The sequence below is a fragment of the Oncorhynchus mykiss genome, chromosome 22, assembly GCF_013265735.2.
Source record: "Oncorhynchus mykiss isolate Arlee chromosome 22, USDA_OmykA_1.1, whole genome shotgun sequence".
Classification (NCBI taxonomy): domain Eukaryota; kingdom Metazoa; phylum Chordata; class Actinopteri; order Salmoniformes; family Salmonidae; genus Oncorhynchus; species Oncorhynchus mykiss.
In genome coordinates, this window is record NC_048586.1 from 17954432 (window position 1) to 17976395 (window position 21964).

Consider the following 21964-nt stretch of genomic DNA (forward strand, 5'->3'; position numbering starts at 1 on the left):
AAAGTTAAATAAGGGCCTCTCGAGTGGCACAGTGGTCTAAGGCACTGCATCACACACTAGCGAGTCCTGTGATGGGCCAGGCGCAGTGCACGCTGACACAGTGTCCAGGTGCATGGTGCTTCCTCCGACACAATGGTGCGGCTGGCTTCCGGGTTAAGTGGGCATTGTGTCAAAAAGCAGTGCGGCTTGGTTGGGTCGTGTTTCGGAGGACGCACGGCTCTCGACCTTCGCCTCTCCCGAGTCCGTACGGGAGTTGCAGCGATGAGACAAGACCGTAACTACCAATAGGATACCACGAAATTGGGGAGAAAACAGGGTAAAAAAAAAATAATGTACAAATATCAAAAGGTACTCTTTTTGTGAAACGACCCATCTCTCAAAAACATTGCTGTACCAACATTCCATCCACATGGCATTGACAAACAGAAAAGCCATGCTCTATGTCCCAAATGGCACTCTATTGTTTATTTAGTTTGTTACTTAAGACCAAGGCCCACAGGTCTCTGGTCAAAAGCAGTCCCTACGCCATTTGGGACGAACCCATGATGTAGATGAGAGAGGTCTACAAAGGGTCAGAGTAAGGCTCGTTAGGTGATTACAGTCTCTGATGAGGATAATTGGACATTGATGAATTCAGCATGTTCTTCATGCAGGCCTCCTTCGAATCATCTCCTCACATTGTTTTTGTTGTGAGAGCATCTTTAATATTTGATCGATCTCCTTAATTTCCCCCCAAGAATTGAATAATTCAACCCCTCTGAATATTTTTTCAGGATAAATATTGTTAAAAGCTAATGTACTTATCAGCCTTGTTTCTCTGGTTACCCCTACGAACATCGCAGTTACCATGATTATACATTGAGAAACTCGGTGTAGCTATATCGTGACATGGAAAAGCATATTATTCAAGGCTTTAACATGGGTTCGTTATTTTGACGGCAAACATGAAAACCCAGGAGTAAATTTTTTTAGAAAACACGATCCAACTTTGTTTGCACAAACAGTGAAGAAAATATTGGATCCCGGCGTATCACATCTCACGCCAAAAAAATTCCAGGACAGATTTACACCAGTCGATCCCTACACCACTACTTGATCAATCTTTGTTTAGAAGGAGAAGTGTCATTCTGACACTGTGTCCCAAAAAGCACCCTATAGTATTCCCTATATAGATGCAAAAATAAACGTTTGACCAAAACCCTATGGTCCCGTGGTCAAAAGTAGTGCACTAAATTGGGAATAGGGTTGCATTGAGAAATGCCAGACCACCTCACACATCACTTGGTGTACGACAGCTTCATTGTGTTCAGGGTGGCTTCGTATCAATGGTATCCTCAGCCTGAGCGGGTGCTTGGTGGTCCCTCTCTCACTCTCCTCTTTTCCACACTGGCAGAAGGGCCGAGCACTTTTGACCCGGTTCCAAATGGGCTCTGGTCTAAAGTAGTGCACTATATAGGAAACATGGTGATACATGGGATGCAGCCACAGAGTGCCCTCGCCATTGGTTAGACTTGTGAGTCACTGACACACCGGACATGAGATCCCAAACTAGGAGTTTGTGAACAGATTATTGATAGAGCAACATCCCACCTGATCACAGATGAGCTCCCACTTCTTCTCGTTGTCGTACTGCCGCAGTAGTCGCGCTTTGTCTGGAGGAAGGTTCATCGAATTCTGAAAGAGAATCAGGGAAAACATCACCACAAGACACTTTCACACAGGTGCCAATAATAACATGTAAAACAATGACGAAACGTCGACCCGAACTGTCAGAAGACAACACAGACAAAGCGGGAGGGAAATGTAAACTGGATGGTTCCCAAATGGCACCCTATTCCCTGTATAGTGCACTACTTTTCACCAGAGCCCAATGGTTAAAAGTAGGGCACTATTTGGAGAATAGGTTGCCATTTGCGACGCAGCTTTAATAACTGTTCTGTCATCGAGAGGGAGACTGTGATGGCTTGTGACATATAGAGGTTAAGGAGTAGCAGGGTGAGGAGAGAACTATCTCCTAATGAGTCTGACTCTGTGGGCTGTGTCTAGGGGGGATGAACTAACCCATTTCTGTAGTCTGTATACAGGGTGTGTGTGTGTGTGTATGTGTGTGTGTGTGTGTGATCCATGGGATTGCACTACTGTATAATATAACCCGTCTGTAGCGCTAGGAGCCGTGTCTCTCTCTCTCTCTCTCTGAGACGAACGTCCCTTCATAATAAGCACCATCAAGTACAATCACTCAGCGCCATTTAATCCCTCAGGGATCCCCAGGCACAGCACCATCCGTGTGTGGGTTTTGTGTGTGTGTGTGCAAGCGTGTCATCATTCTATGCGATTGCACTTCTGGATCCACACAAGTACAACACTGACAGAGTAAGATAGGGGAGGAAGGCTGTGAGGGAGAGCATAGATTACAAGGCCTAGTCTCCCCGGTGCTACGTATCCTCACTAAGGAAATCCAAACTTCTTTCTGCCTTGAAATAGGTCCTCTGCAATGAGATATGATTGTCTCACATATACCGTATGCAATCTTAAGAGTTATTGTAGCGAAACCACTCCGTAAAACAAACTGTAAACATCCAACCAAACGGTTTAGCCAGAAAATACAACTTTCGATTCCATTTTCTTTGGTAAATGGGAACTGGAAACAAAAAGCTGCTTTGTTATGGAGAGGATTTGAAAGTGACATGCAGCAGGAAGTGATGTGCTGTATTAGCGGCCTGCTATCCAACGGCCATGCATTGGTTCAATGCATGACACTCTATGCTTTGTTAGTGCTTGAATTGCAGATTGTCCCTGCTACATGTAGCCCATTGTCCCTCTTCCCAAGAAGAGGTAACCCGTCTAAATGACTATCGCCCCATAGCACTCACATCTGTTGCCATGAAATGCGTTGAAAAGGCTAGTCATGGATCACCTTGGACCCACTCCAATTCGCATACCGCCTCAAAACTCAAAACCACTGCGACAAAAGGAACACCTACACGAGAAGGCTGTTCATTGACTACAGCGCAACGTTCAACACCATAGTGCCCTCCAAGCTCATCACTAAGCTAAGGGCCCTGGGACTGAACACCTCCCTCTGCAACTGGATCCTGGACTTCCTGAAGGGACACCCCCAAGGGGTTGAGGGGAGGTAACACATCTGCCACGCTGATCCTCAGGGGTGCGTGCTTAGTCCCCTCCTGTACTCCCTGTTCACCCACGACTGCGTAGCCGCTCACGATTTCAACACCATCAATAAGTTTGCAGATGACACGACTGTGGTAGGCCTGATCACCGACGACGATGAGCCGGCCTAATGGGAGGTGTGGTGCCAGGAAAACAACCTCTCGATCAACGTCAGCAAGACAAAGGAGCTGATCGTGGACTACAGAAAACGGAAGGCCGAGCACGCCCCCATTCACATGACCAAGGCTGTAGTGGAGAGAGTCGAGAACTTCAAGTTCCTCGGTGTCCACATCACTAAGGATCTATCATGGTCCAAACACACAAACACAGTCGTGGAGAGGACACAAAAACGCCTCTTCCCCATCAGGAGGGGATTTGGCATCCTCAAAAAGTGCTACAGCTGCACCATTGAGAGCATCTTGACTGGCTGCATCACCGCTTGGTATAGCAACTGCTCAGCATTCGACGCAAGCCGCTACAGTGGGTAGTGTGTACGGCCCAGTACATCACTTGGTCCGAGCTCAATGCCATCCAGGACCTCGCTACCAGCCGGTGTCAGAGGAAGGCCCTACAAATTGTCAAAGACTCCAGCCACCCAAGCCATAGACTGTTCTCTCTGCTACCACACAGCAAGCAGTACCGATGCACCAAGTCTGCAACCAACAGGTTATACCCCCAAGCCATTAGACTGCTAAATAGTTTGTTAATTAGCTAACCAAATAGCTACCCAAACTATCTGCCTTGACTAGAGCTGTAACAGTACACATATTCGTACCGAAGTGTTTGGTACAGGAAACTATGTTCGGTTTGCACTGTGAAAATATCTTTAAATAAAAACACCAGGCCTTTAGGCTATGCTGCGTTGTATTCTTTTTATTTTACCCTTATCTTACCAGGTAAGTTGACTGAGAACGCGAGTGGTGGGCTCGATAAAACCAGAATTGTGGGATCCTCAATCATTGTTTAAAACTCCAGCTTGGGTACATTTTGGCTTCACAGTCGTTTAAAACGGTGAGGGACAGAGAGTTGTGGATAAAACATTAATCATATGTTCTCCACTGCCCAACCAGAATAGCCCAGAGTGGAGCACGTAGCTCGTTGTTGTTGTCGGCCAGTCACAAGTCATCAAAGCGCCACTACAGTCATAAAGCCTTCAATGGAAAAATGGAATTGAAATGCTGGAATTAAAAGTTAAATGAGAAGTATACTGTACAACGACCAAGAGCCTGTTATTTGTAACTGTAGAACAGGAAGAAAGTGCATGCAGACTTAATTATACTCAATTAGCAAGCTGGCTATCTAAGCCAATGCTTCTCAGGTTTTAAGCAGTGAATACAGCTACTAAATAATCTTATTGGATAATAAATAACCTAGCTATGACAAGCTCGAAGTTAGCATTCTAGCGTGAGTTGGCTTGTTATGGTTGGCTGCTGTCTCTCTGTCGCTCCCTACCTCCTCCTTGCTCCTGTTTGTCTCGCTCACAGTAACACAACGCAAGGACCCTCCCGCGCCTGCTCTCCCTCACGCCGTGTCATCTCCGGTTAAGAAAGTAGCTAACAAACGGACTCTTCTACTGCTTCCCTCACTCGGATCCGACCATGTCGATACGGACCTGGTCGTCCTCGGGTCTCTATATTGATATTTTTTTATTTATGCATTTTATTTATGCATTTGTCCAGGTGGGAAAGCTCCAGGTCCATTTCGGGAACAACTTCTTGAGAGGCCCGGTATAATAATCCCTTTCACAACAGACAAATCCAGAAACATTGTGAATGACGTCACAGAAACTGGACTTGGGTCACAAATAGGGTGCCTTTTTAATTTTGGCGTATTTAGCCAAATAAACAAAAATGAACAAGAGTAACTGTTGGCATTTCATTTTTGTCCGCTGTACCGTAACCGAACCCCTGCATATCGACTCGATACCGCTACCCCTTGTATGTAGCCAAATGATCAGTACTTATTGTTTATCAATTATTACGTGTTTCGCTTTTCTAGAAGTTTCTCTCTGCATTGTTGGGAAGGGCCCAACAATTGACTGTTAGTCCACACCTGTTGTTTACGAAGCCCTTTCTTTTTCGGGTTCGCTTACCCTACTTAATCAACATCTGCTTTATGTAATGTCCCCCTGAAGACTGTGGTTGTCTCGTTTTGGCCCCAACCCTCACTGTACCCCACCCATAAGTGCATTAGGAAATATTGAAACAATTAGCTGGTGCTTAATCGCCACCACACATCCAAATTCATTGCCTATCCTAGCGCACACTCACTGACAGAAAACACACCATATTGAACCATAACCTTCATTATTACTCAGAAAACAACTAAAGGTGTTAGGCTATAACATGAAGCAATTCTTCAGATGAGAAACGCAGATTATAAACAAGAACCTAGATATTCCGCATTTGTGTGATTGTCATTGGGCTGTGGTCCATTCTGTTACTATGACCGTTGAATACCATGTCTCTGTTATAAACACAGACTACTAGTGGTGCAGGGAGAATGTTTTCCACTGCTTAAGGAAGGAAAAAATGTGGCCACTTTACAGTCTAGTGCAGATTTGGGTTGTTTTTTTTTTACTCTGATTCAATCGTCAGGATCATCTATCAATGTGTGTTCAGCACTGGGACTAGCTAGTCTATGGTTTTCCGCCACTGAATTTTCCAGAGCCACACGGTGAGGACAGCTAATGGAAGACAGATGGGGGGATATCCTGCAACTCAAATCAAATCCAATCTTATCGGTCATATGTGCCGAATGCAACAGAATGCAACTTCACAGTGAAATGCTTACTTATGAGCCCATTCCCAATAATGCAGTTAAAAAATAAGACACATAATTTGCTAAATTAAAAGGAAATAATAACACAATAAAAACAATAACGAGGCTGTTCTAATGTCCAGAAGCTCTTTTCAGTTATAGGAAACGATGGCGAAAACATGTAAAAAATAAATAATAATAATTACGGTCAGCACCAAAAAAATACACAAAATAGCACGTAAAACGGCCGCCATTCCCTCCGGCGCCATGTGTCGTTTTCCGTGACCGAGTGATAGCAGGAAACAGCCGGAGATGACCCCATGTCTCACATCTGTGTCTATGCAATGTGTGTTGGAAGGGCCTGACTTATACAGAGCTGGCATCAGGGTTAGGAAGGAAAGGAATAACATGCCAAGTGTTGCCTGGTAAAAAAAAAAAGCCAAATCTGATTCTCTCATTCAAAAGCGATAAAAAGGATATCGACCAGTGTTTCTCACAATTCCCAAAATGCATAAAACCTGATCAAAATGCATACTCCGAGATCAATCCGCCACACGGCCTCAACTTTACTTTAGGGAACAAGGAACAGTACTTGTTGCATTTAGGGAACAATAGCAGTACTTGTTGCATTTAGGGAACAATAGCAGTACTTGTTGCATTTAGGGAACAATAGCAGTACTTGTTGCATTTAGGGAACAATAGCAGTACTTGTTGCATTTAGGGAACAATAGCAGTACTTGTTGCATTTAGGGAACAATAGCAGTACTTGTTGCATTTACAACTTGTCTATCATCAACTGATTTCAGCCATTGTATGGCTTTAGATTGACTGCATTGTTTGAATTGCATATTGGCATTTAATTTGAAAAATGTATGTTACCATTCTTCTGAAACTGCCTAGCTAGCTAACAAACATACAGTGCAGATCAATTATTCAAATTCATTGTTTTACACAATATCTTGTCACAGCACTGGCAAACCATGGTTGACCAACTCCCTGACCAAAATGGCTGACCTTGATCCCGTCATAAGAAGATCCACGTACATTCTAGTATTCTAAATCGCTAATTCTATGGGTCAGCCTTTTCGGTCAGGGACTTGGTCATGGTTGGTCATGGTTTGCCATGACTGTGGTTTGCCACGTGCTGTGATAAGATATTGTGTTAAATAATGCCTTTCGGGAATGTATCTGCATTGAATGTTAGCTAGCTGAGAAGAAACTCAAGCCCGTGGGTGGATCTCTACGACATTGTCTCATGGTGATGGATGCTGTTGGGGGAAAAAGGCCATGTGAGGATCCATGTCTGATTCAGCACACAGAGCCTACACAACACAAGAAGCACTCATGCTCGTAATAGCACTGAACTGCCATGCACTCTCTTCCACCACCATAGGAAACAGAAAATGACATTCGTATTCTGGAGCGGCTCGGAAACAAGCAGCCTGCTGACTGGAGGGAATTGGAGTTTCCCCGAGTTCCATCGACTGGTCTGGCTAGGAACCAGACTCCTAACATCGCTAACTAGTAGCTACCCCCTTCCGGTCCCAAAAAGAGAACACTACATCTGAGCAGCCAGTCACAAGAGTGTGACGTAAAACCACAAGCCGTGGGCAGCGTATTATACCCACCGAGCCACTGAAACACAACCCATATTAATCAATTGGATGACATGCTCAAAATAAGGGAGGCGAAACCATTAATGAAAGTTCATTCCTCCTGCCTGCTGCCCTGTTATACTTGGAGCCCAGCAGTAGCCCTTGGCCCCGAGACATATGGGTCTGTGGCAGTGTCACTGACGTAGGTGCTGTTAAATGTGCAGTCCTGAGCGCAGCCTGCTGGCTGCTCCCTCGGCCCCTGTGGGCTAGCTTTCCTGTGTTCCAACTCAAGCAGAGGCCACTTCTAGCACCTTTAATGTTCCCGCCTCTGAAATGAGCTCTTAGAGCGCCCGGTTCGGGTTTCCCTCGCCAGAGGCTACGGAAGTGTGTGTGTGTGTGTATGAATGGGGCGGTGTCGTTGACTGACGTGTAGGTGTATGGCAACTCCTCTCCTGACCATCCTCCCGCCTACAGGAAGGACATCCCCCCCCAGAGTTCAGAAACATGCCTCGTTGGAGGTCAAACCAAATCAAGAATCCAATAAATCAGGCATGAGCTGACTTGTGGAGATCAGCCTGTAATAGCCCTGCTACAGTATGTTATGTAAGGTTTAAAGGCCTAGCTGTAGAGATGGCAACAACACCAATGGTTGTTTTGTGAACTGTGGGCTATGTCTATGTACTAGTTTGATGTAGGCCTAGACATCTACTGATGAAGCATAGAATAAACTTTTACGTGAACTTTACAGTCAAAATTAAATATGCCCAACAGGGATGTCACTGCATTGCCATATTTAATTGGCTCCCAGTGGTCTTGAAATAGCCCATCGCTGTGTACACAATCCCTGTGTACAAAAGGCTGCAATAAACAAATGAAAAATAGTCTTGAACAAACTTGTTTTAAATAAAACAGAGAGATGGCTAAATCAATCAATTCGGCAGAATGAAAAATGCATGTCATCTCTTGGTCTGCACGCCGTAAACAATGCTGGTCTTCCTCTTCAGTTTCTGGAAAGGTCTAACATTTTCACTAATCCTTATACAGTGCCTTCAGAAAGTATTCAGACCCCTTGACTTTTTGCACATTTCGTTACGTTACGGCCTTATTCTAAAATGTATTACACACAACACCCCATAACGACAAAGCGAAAACAGGTTTTTCGAAGACTTATTATTTAATACAGTTTAATACATTTGCAAAAAAATTCTAAAAACCAGTTTTCTCTTTGTCATCGTTTGTGTGTAGATTGATGAGGGGAATTTTTATTTCAATCAATTTTAGAATAAGGCTGAATAATTTCCGAATGCACTGTATACACTGGAGTTGCTTACCAAGACGACACTGACTGTTCCTGAGTGGCCTAGTTACAGTTTTGACTTAAATCGCCTTGAAAATCTATGGCAAGACTTGAACATGTCTGTCTAACAATGATCAACTACCAACTTGACAGAGCTTGAATGTTTTATATGAAATATTGTACAATCCAGGTGTGCAAAGCTCTTAGAGACTTACCCAGAAAGCATTACAGTTGTAATCACTGCCAACGGTGATTCTAACATGTATTGAGTCAGGGGGTTGAATACTTATCTAATCATGACACAATATATTAGTGTTTTATTTTTCATATATATATATTTTTTTACACGTTAAGACTTTTTCTTCCACTTTGAAATTACAGTATTTTGTATAGATAGTTGACAAGAAATTACAATTAAATCCATTTTAAATCCCACTTTGTAACACAACAAAATGTGGAAAAAGTACATTCCTGAATGTGGCACATAAAACACACTACGTGGACAACCTTTGTGAAATATTCATCCTCGTGTATTGCGGAGACGAGAATTCAGTCCGCTCCGACCGCCGTGAACGAGGACCTCCATTGACTAACAACAACATTACCTTTAAATAAACTCCAGCCTCCCATTACGTGAGTCATACTGGCCAGGCAGACAGACGGACAGCACTTGACTCAACCCCTCCACCTCTACCCACCATCTCCCTGGGAGATCCAAAGAAAAATGGCTTCACATAGCTAGTCAAAAAAACACTTATTTTATGCTTCATTTGCTGTCGTCACAGACCAGCAGAGACCCCTCCCCAAACATGGGCTACCCTTGAACCTTGAGATAGGATACATCAATTAGCCTAGGCCTAATTTCTCTGCTTGGTAGAGGAAGTCAATAGCCTAAAACCTCAAGCTTGTATACGGTGAAAAAGTATTCAATGGGGCTTTGGACAAAAGCACTACGGCCTATGCCACCGCAAACACATTTTTGCCAACTTCTGACATACAGTAGACCATGTGATTAGGCTATTAAAAGAACCAACTTGGGAACTCTGATCACCATCGTTCTGAGCACACTGGTGAATCATAGGAAAATGGCTGAGGCCAATAATAATCTTGACAGTGTCTGTTTATTTCTGACGGTATTCATCCTTCATGCGGACAGTGACCCGTGATCTATCACCATCTGCCCACCAGCTTAAGAGTTCTGCAAACCAGAAAATGTCCTACAGTAGCATATTTAGCCTAGTTTACTTCACTTTTGCAGGATTCGGAAAATACAAAATAGTGTCTGCAATGCAGCATCTCTCCCCCGCCCACATCCTCTCAGATCTTTTAGGAGCCTTTGATTGATACGACCCAGGGGACTGTCTAGCTACAATGAGGGAGTAGAGCATGCCCCTCCCTTCCGCCCCAGCAACCTGTCACTGATCCAGCCAGGACCTGTCAGATGAGCGTGTGGGCCCCCCTACCCCTCTACAGTCCAGCTGCCATCCACTGCAAGCAACAGTGTCAGGAGGATCCAGGGAGGCTGTAGTATAGCTGCTGTACAGAACAGAATGGGAGAGTGTACTGGAGGCTTTGCTGATCTGCATGGTCTGGTGAGATGGCTGGGCTCTTTGCTCGGCTGTTTCACATACACACACAGGACTGAATCTGTGACTGGATGAGTGGGCTCCTCTTCAGCCAGCCAGCCAGCCAGCCAGCCAGGCCTCTCCGCTTGGCTTTTTCACATTACTGTATTTCCTCAGCGTATCCTGAGCTGCGTATCCAGTCTGGCTTTCTCCAAGCCAGGACCAACATTAGATAGCTTTCCCAGGAGAGGCTAAGGCAAAGTGGGTTGGATCAGACCAGACAGCGAGGGGGAATAAAACCACAAGAGAGGAGAATGATAATGACACGAGGACAGCAAATCAAATTGCCTACTGTGGCATAAATATTACTATTCAAAGCAACTTTTATTCCCCCCACGCTCCTCTATCTGTTGTATTTTTGACTTTGCAGTCTGCAGGCCACAACATGCACTTTGACGTTGTAAAAAAAGATATCTGGTAATAACAAGTCATTGTATAACACTAATCTAAGAGTTGCTCAACGTTCAGGAAATGACTGTGTGCACCATGTTTGTCAGCAGCATACCACTGCTGGCTTGCTTCTGAAGCTAAGCAGGGTTGGTCCTGGTCAGTTCCTGGATGGGAGACCAGATGCTGCTGAAAGTGGTGTTGGAGGGCCAGTAGGAGGCACTCTTTCCTCTGGCCTATATCCCAATGACCTAGGGCAGGGTTTGGGGACACTGCCCTGTGTAGGGTGCCGTCTTTCGGATGGGACGTTAAACGGGTGTCCTGACTCTCTGAGGTCATAAAAGATCCCATGGCACTTATCGTAAGAGTAGGGGTGTTAACCCCGGTGTCCTGGCTAAATTCCCAATCTGGCCCTCAAACCATCCTGGTCACCTAATAATCCCCAGTTTACAATTGGCTCATTCATCCCCCTCCTCTCCCCTGTAATTCCTAGATTCCCCAGGTCGTTGCTGCAAATGAGAACGTGTTCTCAGTCAACTTACCTGGTAAAATAATGGATAAATCAAAAATGAAATGTTCTCTCAGACAGTCAGACCCACTTGGTTGCAGCAGCCGGGTTATAAATGTGCATGCCAGCCATCAGGCAGCACTTTGCTGTCCCTCCCTCCACTAACCCAGACTGTCTTGGCCAAGCACAGCCAAGCATCCTCCCCTCATTAGCACAGTGTGGATCCATAATCCTCCAGTCGGAATTATGTGGTGGCACAGGTGTCCCTCGTCTGTCCTCAGATTAGCCGTGTAATCCTGGGGACCCCCCTGCCCGGCGCCTGGTTTAACCCACCATCATGACAGGCTATTGTTTTTGTTTGGAGAGCTGTTCCCAGGAATGTATCCTATGCCAAACAAACGTAGAGACATTCGCTGCAAGTCTCCCTTATCATAACACTGTAATGTTTAATATGATACTTGGTTGCTTAATGTTTTTCCACACACCTAAAAATGTTTTAACTCATAATTATTTGTATTACCTTTTAATTTATTTAACTAGGCAAGTCAGTTAAGAACAAATTACTTACAATGACGGCCTACCCCGGCCTAACCCAGACGATGCTGGGCCAATTGTGCACCGCAGTATGGGACTCTCAATCAAGGCCGGTTGTGATACAGTCTGGAATCGAACCAGGGTCTGTAGTGACGCCTATAGCACTAAGATGCAGTGCCTTAGACTGCCGTGCCACTCGGGAGTCCCTAAAGGCCAATAGTCTCCTTTGTTTTAGTAATTGAATCCCCGTCTAGTATAGAAGTATAAAACATCTCTTTCTACTTCCCAATATGGTTGCCCAGTCCATGCTCCCAGGTGAATAGGTATCTGCCAGGGTGCAAATACCATTGCCAATGTGCCTTCTAATACATTACATAAACTGCTTCAATCATGGATAGAGTGACTGAGTGTCCTTGCTTGAAAAAGGAATTACATGTTGAACATACTGGAATACCAGACACTAGGGATGTGTAAATGGAAAAATGTTATTAACGTTTACACTTCCATTTCTTTTAGGGGGGTTGTTCCATTAAAACAGTCAGCCACCAGGCAGACAGTCAGAACCGTGCACTAGGCCTATCTAAAGCTGTATCTCACAAAGGAATAGTGTATCTTGCGATTTCTTTTGCTTGCAATGTCTCGCAACTTCAGTCAAGCAGGGCCTATCATCAACGAATAGGCTAGGATATTCTACACGCAATAGGCCCGGAGACTGAACACACACTTGCATCATTAGCAAAGAGCAAGTGCAGGCGAGCTCAGCGCGAGGGAGAGAGAGGAGGGGTAGGCAGAAAGAATGTCTTGGTAATCTGTATCTCGTAACGTCTTGTCTTGCATGCCTCGCAAATTCAACCAAGTAGCCTCTTCCTCTCTGATTTGATTTAAATTACACAACTTTCCACAGGCATTTACAGCCATATAGTCTGGTTAGACTACAAGGAAAAGTCTATTTTTTGTGATAACTGCACTGTGATTTTAATGTTGTTGGTTTTAGGGGGGTGTTGCAAATGTGGGTAAATGTCAACTCAAATGAATAGGCTAGAAGACACCATTTTTACTACAAAAGGTTATACTCGCACACTTACGGTATTGTACAATTTTAAATCTACAACCTAGATTCCTGTTTGCTTAAAATCGGGGAATGCACCTTGATGAAATCAGGATTTGTAATGCCAACCCATAATCCTTAACTTGATTTGTTCTATTTTCTCCGTCACCCCAAAGATGCGGCACCACACAGCACCGCGGAGCATACATTCTGATCTAATGCGGCTCCCACGTCACAAGCATTAGGCTGATTGTTTGACACTTCATGGCTATTCCTCCATGTGCTTCTGCTGTGTAGCGATTACATCAGCCGCCTCGGACATAAAGTCTGGATGGGCAAGCAGCGCGGTTACAAAGTTACTTTCATGTCAGAAGATAAAAAAGTGTTCCAATTAGCCTTCCCCTGTTGGCTCATTGATTTCTGTGCAATGGTCTTCTGCAAAGCAGTCATTTTAAAGCCTGGTAATTAACTTTAATGGCCCCACTACCTCATTGGCTTTACAGGGCCTTCAAAGCCTCCTGTCCTCTCTGGTAGGAGTCATGTGAGCAGAGTAGATGTAGATGCATCTCTCTGAACTCTTGACAAAGACACACACTCATGAAACCTCCAGGAATCACAATGAAAATTGCCTCGGCACTTCATTTGCCCTCTGATTAAATGCTAGGCTAGCAATTTACTTATTTAATGACTTACAATCATAATAGATGTATTTTGTATAGCGCTTTTCATACAGAATCTCAAAGTCGCTTTAATTATACATTTTAAATCAAAAATACAAATAATTCACGGAGCTGGCAGTTCAAGGGAGATGCTCTTCCACAGCTAGATGAGGCAGTTCAGTAAAGAATTAGCTTGAAATAGCTTGAGGTGCAGCCAGGGAGGGAGAACCATCAGTCAGACAGGCAGACCCTAGCTTTTCATCAGGCACCTGTCTGAAGTTCACAGCTACTCCTCCTCTGTACTGCAGGTAAGCTGGTAGGCTGGAACATCCTCCACCGAATGTGTAGCATCTCCTTGGGTGACGCCTCAGCAGCTATAAGCGCCTGAGAAACCACCACACCTCTGCAGTTCTGCCCCTGAACAGGCAGTTAACCCACTGTTCCTAGGCCGTCATTGAAAATAAGAATTTGTTCTTAACTGACTTGCCTAGTTAAATAAAGGTAAAAAAAATAATAATAATAATAATTAAAATTCAGTAACAGTGTCCTTACAAGGCAAACCTCTGTCATCCCCTCAAACCGTAGCCCACATCTTTCCAGAAACAGGAGCAGGTAGAATAAAAATCTGATGCTGTGTTGATCGGGTGTTGATGCATCATTCAAACTAGCTTTAGCCAGCTAGCTAGCTATAGCTAGCCAAGCCAATTAAACAGACTTGCCATCGTCAGTCCTGTATTGTTCTAAAGTACTAAACTGATATGAATTTCAGACAATTAGTTTAGTCTAATAAACTCAATAAGATGTTGGCACATTCAATGTAAGGCTGACCAAGCAGTGATGCCTGATCTTTACCAAGGAGCTTTCTGAAAAAGCTTTTGTCTCATGCAGTCAGCATGAACCTGAGAGGCATCCACCTCAGGCCCTGACCGCAGTGACATGATCGCCACACTGGAACATCGAGGCAGTCTGCTCAGGCCTAAGTGGTAGTACCCAGGGGTCTGCCTCTACTTTACCACATCAGATGGGCCAGACACAGAAGTTTACTGCTGGGTAAACAGGCCCATGCTCCACAGAGCCTTGGGCTCTAAGACAGGGCCAGTCTGGGAGCCATAAAGACTCTACCTTCAAGGCTGCAAAAGGCACATCCCAGGGAGGGGGCATTCCTGACATGGTTCAAACTGTGGGTGGCTTCTCAAAGAGACATTGCTCACTCGTGGCCACAACCATTTGGGTTTCATTGGGAGAAAGTGAAGACACCTTGTGATTGTAGCAGGCTTGTTAACCCTTTGACACATACGAATGTGTCAAAGTGGTCCCTGCAGCGTAGCCTCAAATCGGTGTGATTAGAAAACTTGTTTAGAACGTCCAGTTACGATTGACGCAACAGTCACCGTTTGAGCTGGCCACTGTTTTTCCACAAACACGGTCTTTACAATGTTATGTCCTTAATGTGAACAGTTTATTTTTTGGGATGCAATGTTCAGACATTCACAGAAGTAATGACAGCATAACAAAATTATCATCCAAACTGGAAAATGTAAACTACATTAGTTGTAGTGCTAACTGAGGAAAGAGTGACCTAACTCTCCCTCACCAACTTCAAACATCTGCTATCTGAGCAGCTAACCGATCGCTGCAGCTGTACATAGTCTATTGGTAAATAGCCCACCCATTTTCACCTACCTCATCCCCATACTGTTTTTATTTATTTATTTTTCTGCTCTTTTGCACACCAATATCTCTACCTGTACATAACCATCTGATCATTTATCACTCCAGTGTTAATCTGCATAATTGTAATTATTTGCCTACCTTCTCATGCCTTTTGCACACAATGTATATATAGACTCCCCTTTTTTCTACTGTGTTATTGACTTGTTAATTGTTTACTCCATGTGTAACTCTGTGTTGTCTGTTCACACTGCTATGCCTTATCTTGGCCAGGTCGCAGTTGCAAATGAGAACTTGTTCTCAACTAGCCTACCTGGTTAAATAAAGGTGAAATAAAAAAATAAAATAAATAAAAATAAACATGGCACCTCCGACCACATTTTCAGATCAAGCATATATTGGCTTTAAGTCTAGGCCTCCGCAATGGATTAGTTCACTGAGATGGGCGCAAACATATATTTCTTACTGCTCGACTAAAACTATCTCGGTCGACAAACAATCTAACTCATTTGGGTAGGCCCTAGACCTAACACAAACAATAATATTTAGCTAACTCTAGGCTGACAGAAACCATAATAGGAATTAGCTAATAGCAATTACTATTCACAATTCATCAGATCACAGGTGACCTCACCATTCACTTCCATCATTCACTTCCAAAAATGTACTCGAAAGACAAGTGAACCATCTCTTCACCTCGTTTTGTTATAACATCTTTGGTCTGACAGACATTTACATGACAAGCAGAATGCATTGTATGATGTCAACAAACATGGCGCCACACATAGCTGGCAATTAGCTTAGCATTAGCTCAACATAATCAGTCCAACCTTCCCAAAAGTATTTTACACACATCAAATATGTCCATTTCAATCTATGCAAGATTTGTCACCAGTACTTTAAAACATGAATAAAACAGTAAATACATTATGCTCCATACGGTGTGCTTAGTAGAAACGACAACACGATATACAGAAACTATAATGATAACGTAATAAGGCACTTACTTCGAGATGAACGCACGCATGTACAAAGTTATTATTATTAGTGAAAGCAATGCATACGCCAGCAAGAAAATGTGCCAGGGAGGAAAAAGTTTGTGCTTGGGTTCTCGTCAAAGAGAGAACTTTTGTCTGGCTCATTACTGCCTCAAACGTACATTTCCTGCAACAGTGAAATGGGCTACTTCTATATGAATGAATGAGGAGGCTGAACACAGCTCAATTGTGTTGAAACATAGCCTAATTGAAACATAGCCTATAGATAATTAGCAGGAAGCGTGCCTTGGTTTGAGGGCAGCGTGGGTTAACTGTCCTGTTGCCTAACAATCACATTTTGGAACAGTGAGTACATTCTGACATCAAGCGCATAAAAACCAAAGATGCTGGGGCGACAGAGATATTTGCAGCTAGTACGGGAAAAGGTTGAAAGTACAATATAGCCATTTCTATTGTTTGTACAGATGAACGTGGTACCTTCAGACATTTGGAAATTGCTCCCAAGGATGAACCAGACTTGTCTACAATTTTTTTTCTGCGGTCTTGGCAGATTTCTTTTGATTTTTCCATGATGTCAAGCAAAAAAAAGGCACTGAGTTTGAAGGTAGGCCTTAAAATACATCCACAGGTACACCTCCAATTGACTCAAATGATGTCAATTAGCCTATCAGAAGCTTCTAAAGCCATGACATCATTTTCTGGAATTTTCCAAGCTGTTTGAAGGCACAGTCAACTTAGTGTATGTAAACTTCTGACCCACTGGAATTGTGATACAGTGAATTACAAGTGAAATAATCTGTCTGTAAACAATTGTTGGAAAAATTACTTGGCTGACATTTTAGGTGGTCTTTTCAAACAGCTCTTACACTAAAAAGGGCATTATCTTAATTTTCACAGTATTACTTCAACCTCATGGTGTGGAAATATATATAAATCACATTAAAGTCTAGTTTCTGACTGCACTGTGGCTTTAAGAGTGTAATTTACAGGGGAAATTGGTCATTTCATTACGTCAGTCACCTGGACACAATTTTAGCCTGAAACTTTGTCCTAAACTTAAAATAATGAGATGGGTAAAGAACAAGCCTTTACTCAGCACGTATAGTCTATAATCTAGTAAAAAAAAATATCACTTCAGATTTAGACACAAATCAGTTTCTTATTTAATAATCTGTGAAGGTGGCAAGTCTACATTATTTAGCCTAGTTTCGTCAGACCAGTTGTGACACCCCTCTAAGGGGGTCTGGTTCTACTGTAGCCTTATGTTCTGACATGAAAACTGCTAAATAGTTCCCCTTTTGGGCACAAACCTAAAACATGCTGCTGACTTTCTTTTTTGTTCGCTGATGTTTAAAACACTTAAGTCAGCGTAGTCAGTTTTTTTGTGGAGTTCAGATGAATACCACCCCCCCCCCCCCAGCACATACAGTACAGTAGCAGATGGTAGCCTCGCCACCTTATTGGCCCACTTGTTTTCAAAGCTGGTTAGGCTCTGCGTCTTGGCAGCACTGCTAACATTTCTGACAGTGCCAGGGCACCCAGTTCAGACAAAGGGAAATGGATTACAGATAAAATACCCAGGACCCATTAACCCTGTAATACTGCCACAGTGATCAGGCCAACATCTGAGACATGAAACTCTTCTACAGAGAACTCTGAGGAATTCTCTGAACAGAGAGCAGTAAGGAACTCAGACCCACCTCTCTCCGTAGGGAGATCATTGACGCTCTCTGAACTACAGGTTCCCACTGGAAAAATACGCGCCTGTATCATACACATCTATAGGTGTTGGTTTGATCGACTTCAAATCACACGACAACTTGGGACTTTGAAAACAGAATTTCAAAGCATATTTATCTGAGAACTTCAGTATGATACAAAAAAAACGGTTTGGAGAAGGCTTAGGCTTACAGGACACACTTCTTTTTTTACGTACACTGTGTGTACAAAACATTAAGAACACCTTCCTAATATTTGCCCTCAGCATGGACTCTACAAGGTGTAGAAAGCGTTCCACAGGGATGCTGGCCCATGTTGACCCCAATGCTTCCCAACGTTGTGTCAAATTAGCTGGATGTCCTTTGGGTGGTGAACCATTCTTGATACACAGAGGAAATTGTTTAGCGTGAAAAACCCAGCAGCGTTGCAGTTCTTGACACAAACTGGTGCACCAGGCACCTACTACCAAACCTCATTCACGGGCACTTAAATAATTTGTCTTGCCCATTCACTCTCTGAATGGCACACATACAGTGCCTTGCAAAAGTATTCATCCCCCTTGCCGTTCTTTCCTATTTTGTTGCATTTTTATTTGGATGTCATGTAATAGACATACACAATAGTCCAAATTGGTGAAGTGAAATTCAAAAAATAACTTATTTCAAAAAATGCAAATGGAAAAGTGGTGCCTGCATATGTATTCACCCCCTTTGCTATGAAGCCCCTAAATAAGATCTGGTGCAACCAATTACCTTCAGAAGTCACATAATTAGTTAAATATAGTCCACCTGTGTGCAATCTAAGTGTATATGCAATCTCAGTATATATACACCTGTTCTGAAAGGCACCAGAGTCTGCAACACCATTAACCTGTCTGGGAACGGGGTTCCGTTCCGCTAGCGGAACCCCTCGCCAACAGCCAGTGAAATTGCAGGGCGCCAAATTCAAACAACAAATCTCATAATTCAAATTTCTCAAACATACAAGTATTAGACACCATTTTAAAGATAAACTTCTCGATAATCCAACCAGTGTCCGATTTCAAAAAGGATTTTCGGCGAAAGCACAACATATCATTATGTTAGGGCAGCACCTTTTCACAGAAAGCATACAGCCATTTTCCAACCAAAGAGAGGAGTCACAAAAAGCAGAAATAGAGATAAAATTAATCACTAACCAGAAAAAATAAATAAAAAGAATCACTCATCAGATGACACTCCCGGGACAACATGTTACACAATACATGTATGTTTTGTTCGATCAAGTTCATATTTATATCCAAAAACCTCAGTTTACATTGGGCTTTGCTATAATCCGCCATGTTGTGTAATCAACAGAAATCAGAAATAGCATTATAAATATTCACTTACCTTTGATGATCTTCATCAGAATACACTCCCAGGAATCGCAGTTCCACAATAAATGTTTGTTTTGTTCGATAAAGTTAATAATTTATGTCCAAATACCTCCTTTTAACGAGTCTTCAATATTCCCAGGTAAGAAGTTTTAGGTTGTAGTCATTATGGGAATTATAGGACTATTTCCCTCTATACCATTTGTATTTCATTAACATTTCACTATTGGATGTTCTTATAGGCACTTTAGTATTGCCAGTGTAACAGTATAGCTTCCGTCCCTCTCCTCGCTCCTCCCTGGGCTCGAACCAGAATCACAACGACAACAGCCACCCTCGAGGCAGCGTTACCCATGCAGAGCAAGGGGAACAACCACTCCAAGTCTCAGAGCGAATGACGTTTGAAACGCTATTAGCGCGCACCCCGCTAACTAGCTAGCCATTTCACTTCGGTTACACCAGCCTCATCTCGGGAGTTGATAGTCTTGAAGTCATAAACAGCGCAATGCTTGATGCACAACGAAGAGCTGCTGTTATAAAAAACAATCAATCATAATCACTAGTTAAACTAGTAATATCATCAACCATGTGTAGTTATCTAGTGTGTAATCTGACTGAGTATATAATCTGACTGAGCGGTGGTAGGCAGCAGCAGGCTCGTAAGCATTCATTCAAACATTCATTCAAGCATTCATTCAATAATTAATTTGCTTGAATGAATGCTTGAATGAATGTTTGAATGAATGCTTACGAGCCTGCTGCTGCCTACCACCGCTCAGTCAGATGCTTGTATGCTCAGTCAGATTATATGCAACGCAGGACACGCTAGATAAACTAGTAATATCATCAACCATGTGTAGTTACCTAGTGATTATGATTGATTGTTTTTTATAAGATAAGTTTAATGCTAGCTAGCAACTTACCTTGGTTTACTGCATTCGCGTAACAGGCAGTCTCCTCGCGGAGTGCAACGAGAGGCAGGTGGTTATAGCGTTGGACTAGTTAACTGTAGGTTGCAAGATTGGATCCCCCGAGCTGACAAGGTGAAAATCTGTCTTTCTGCCCCTGAACGAGGCAGTTAACCCACCATTCATAGGCCGTCATTGAAAATAAGAATGTGTTCTTAACTGACTTGCCTAGTTAAATAAAGATTAAATAAAGGTGTAAAAAAATAATAATAATAAAATCAGCCAAATCGGTGTCCAAAAATACCGATTTCCGATTGTTATGAAAACTTGAAATCGGCCCTAATTAAATCGGCCATTCCGATTAATCGGTCGACCTCTAAAACAAATCCAAACGTGCGTGCAAGTCCAGGCGAAAGGTCGGACGAGAAGTCAAAAAAGTTATATTACAGGTCGTATAAACATGTCAAACGAAGTATAGAATCAATCTTTAGGATGTTTTTATCATAAATCTTCAATAATGTTCCAACCGGAGAATTCCTTTTGTCTGTAGAAAAGCAATGAAAAGAGAAAAACTTTCACATGAACGCGCGTCACGAGCTCATGGCACTCTGACAGACACCTGGCTCAAACAGCCCTTATGAGCCCCCACTTCACAGTAGAAGCATCAAACAAGGTTCTAAGGACTGTTGACATCTAGTGGAAGCCTTAAGGAAGTGCAATATGACCCCACAGACACTGTATATTGGAATGGCAATGAGTTGAAAAACTACAAACCTCAAATTTCCCACTTCCTGGTTGGATTTTTCTTAGGTTTTCGCCTGCCATATGAGTTCTGTTATACTCACAGACATCATTCAAACAGTTTTAGAAACTTCAGAGTGTTTTCTATCCAATACTAATAATATGAATATATTAGCATCTGGGACTGAGTAGCAGGCTGTTTACTCTGGGCACGCTTTTCATCCAAAAGTGAAAAGGCTGCCCCCTAGCCCAAACAAGTTAAGCAAAGGGGCATCACCAAACAAGTGGCACCATGAAAACCAAGGAGCTCTCCAAACAGGTCAGGGACAAAGTTGTGGAGAAGTACAGATCAGGGTTGGGTTCTAAAAAAAATATCAGAAACTTTGAACATCCCACAGAGCACCATTAAACCCATTATTTAAAAAATGGAAAGAATATGGCAACACAACAAACCTGCCAAGAAAGGGACCAAAACTCACGGACCAGGCAAGGAGGGCATTAATCAGAGAGGCAACAAAGAGACAAAAGATAACCTTGAAGGAGCTACAAAGCTCCACAGCGAAGATTGGAGTATCTGTCCATAAGACCCCTTTAAGCTGTACACTCCACAGAGCTGAGCTTTACGGAAGAGTGGACAGAAAAACGTTATTGCTTGAAAAAAAAAAAGCAAACACATTTGGTGTTTGCCAAAAGGCAAGTGGGAGACTTCCCAAACATATGGAAGAAGGTACTCTGGTCAGATTAGACTAAAATTGAGCTTTTTGGACATCGAGGAAAACGCTATGTCTGACGCAAACCCAACACCTCTCATCACCCTGAGAACACCATCCCCATAATGAAGCATGGTAGTGGCAGCCTCATGCTGTGGGGATGTTTTTCATCAGCGATTGGGAAACTGAAATTGAAGGAATGATGGATGGCGCTAAATACAGGTAGATTCTGTTTTCCAAAGATTTGAGACTGGGATGGAGGTTCACCTTCCAGCAGGA

General features: G+C 43.1%; 1 protein-coding gene across 11 annotated transcripts in view; it reads right to left on the reverse strand.

The window, feature by feature from the left end:
• fmnl2a (formin-like 2a) overlaps positions 1-21964 on the reverse strand; it is an 89757-nt gene that overhangs the window by 48374 nt on the left and 19419 nt on the right. For all 11 annotated transcript variants that reach the window (XR_005038796.1, XM_036958903.1, XM_036958900.1 and 8 more), the window contains exon 2: positions 1591-1674. Coding sequence is in view for 10 of the 11 variants with exons in the window: in XM_036958903.1 (XP_036814798.1) it covers positions 1591-1674 (84 nt within the window). In the remaining variant the exon portion in view is untranslated. The remainder of the gene's footprint in view (positions 1-1590; positions 1675-21964) is intronic.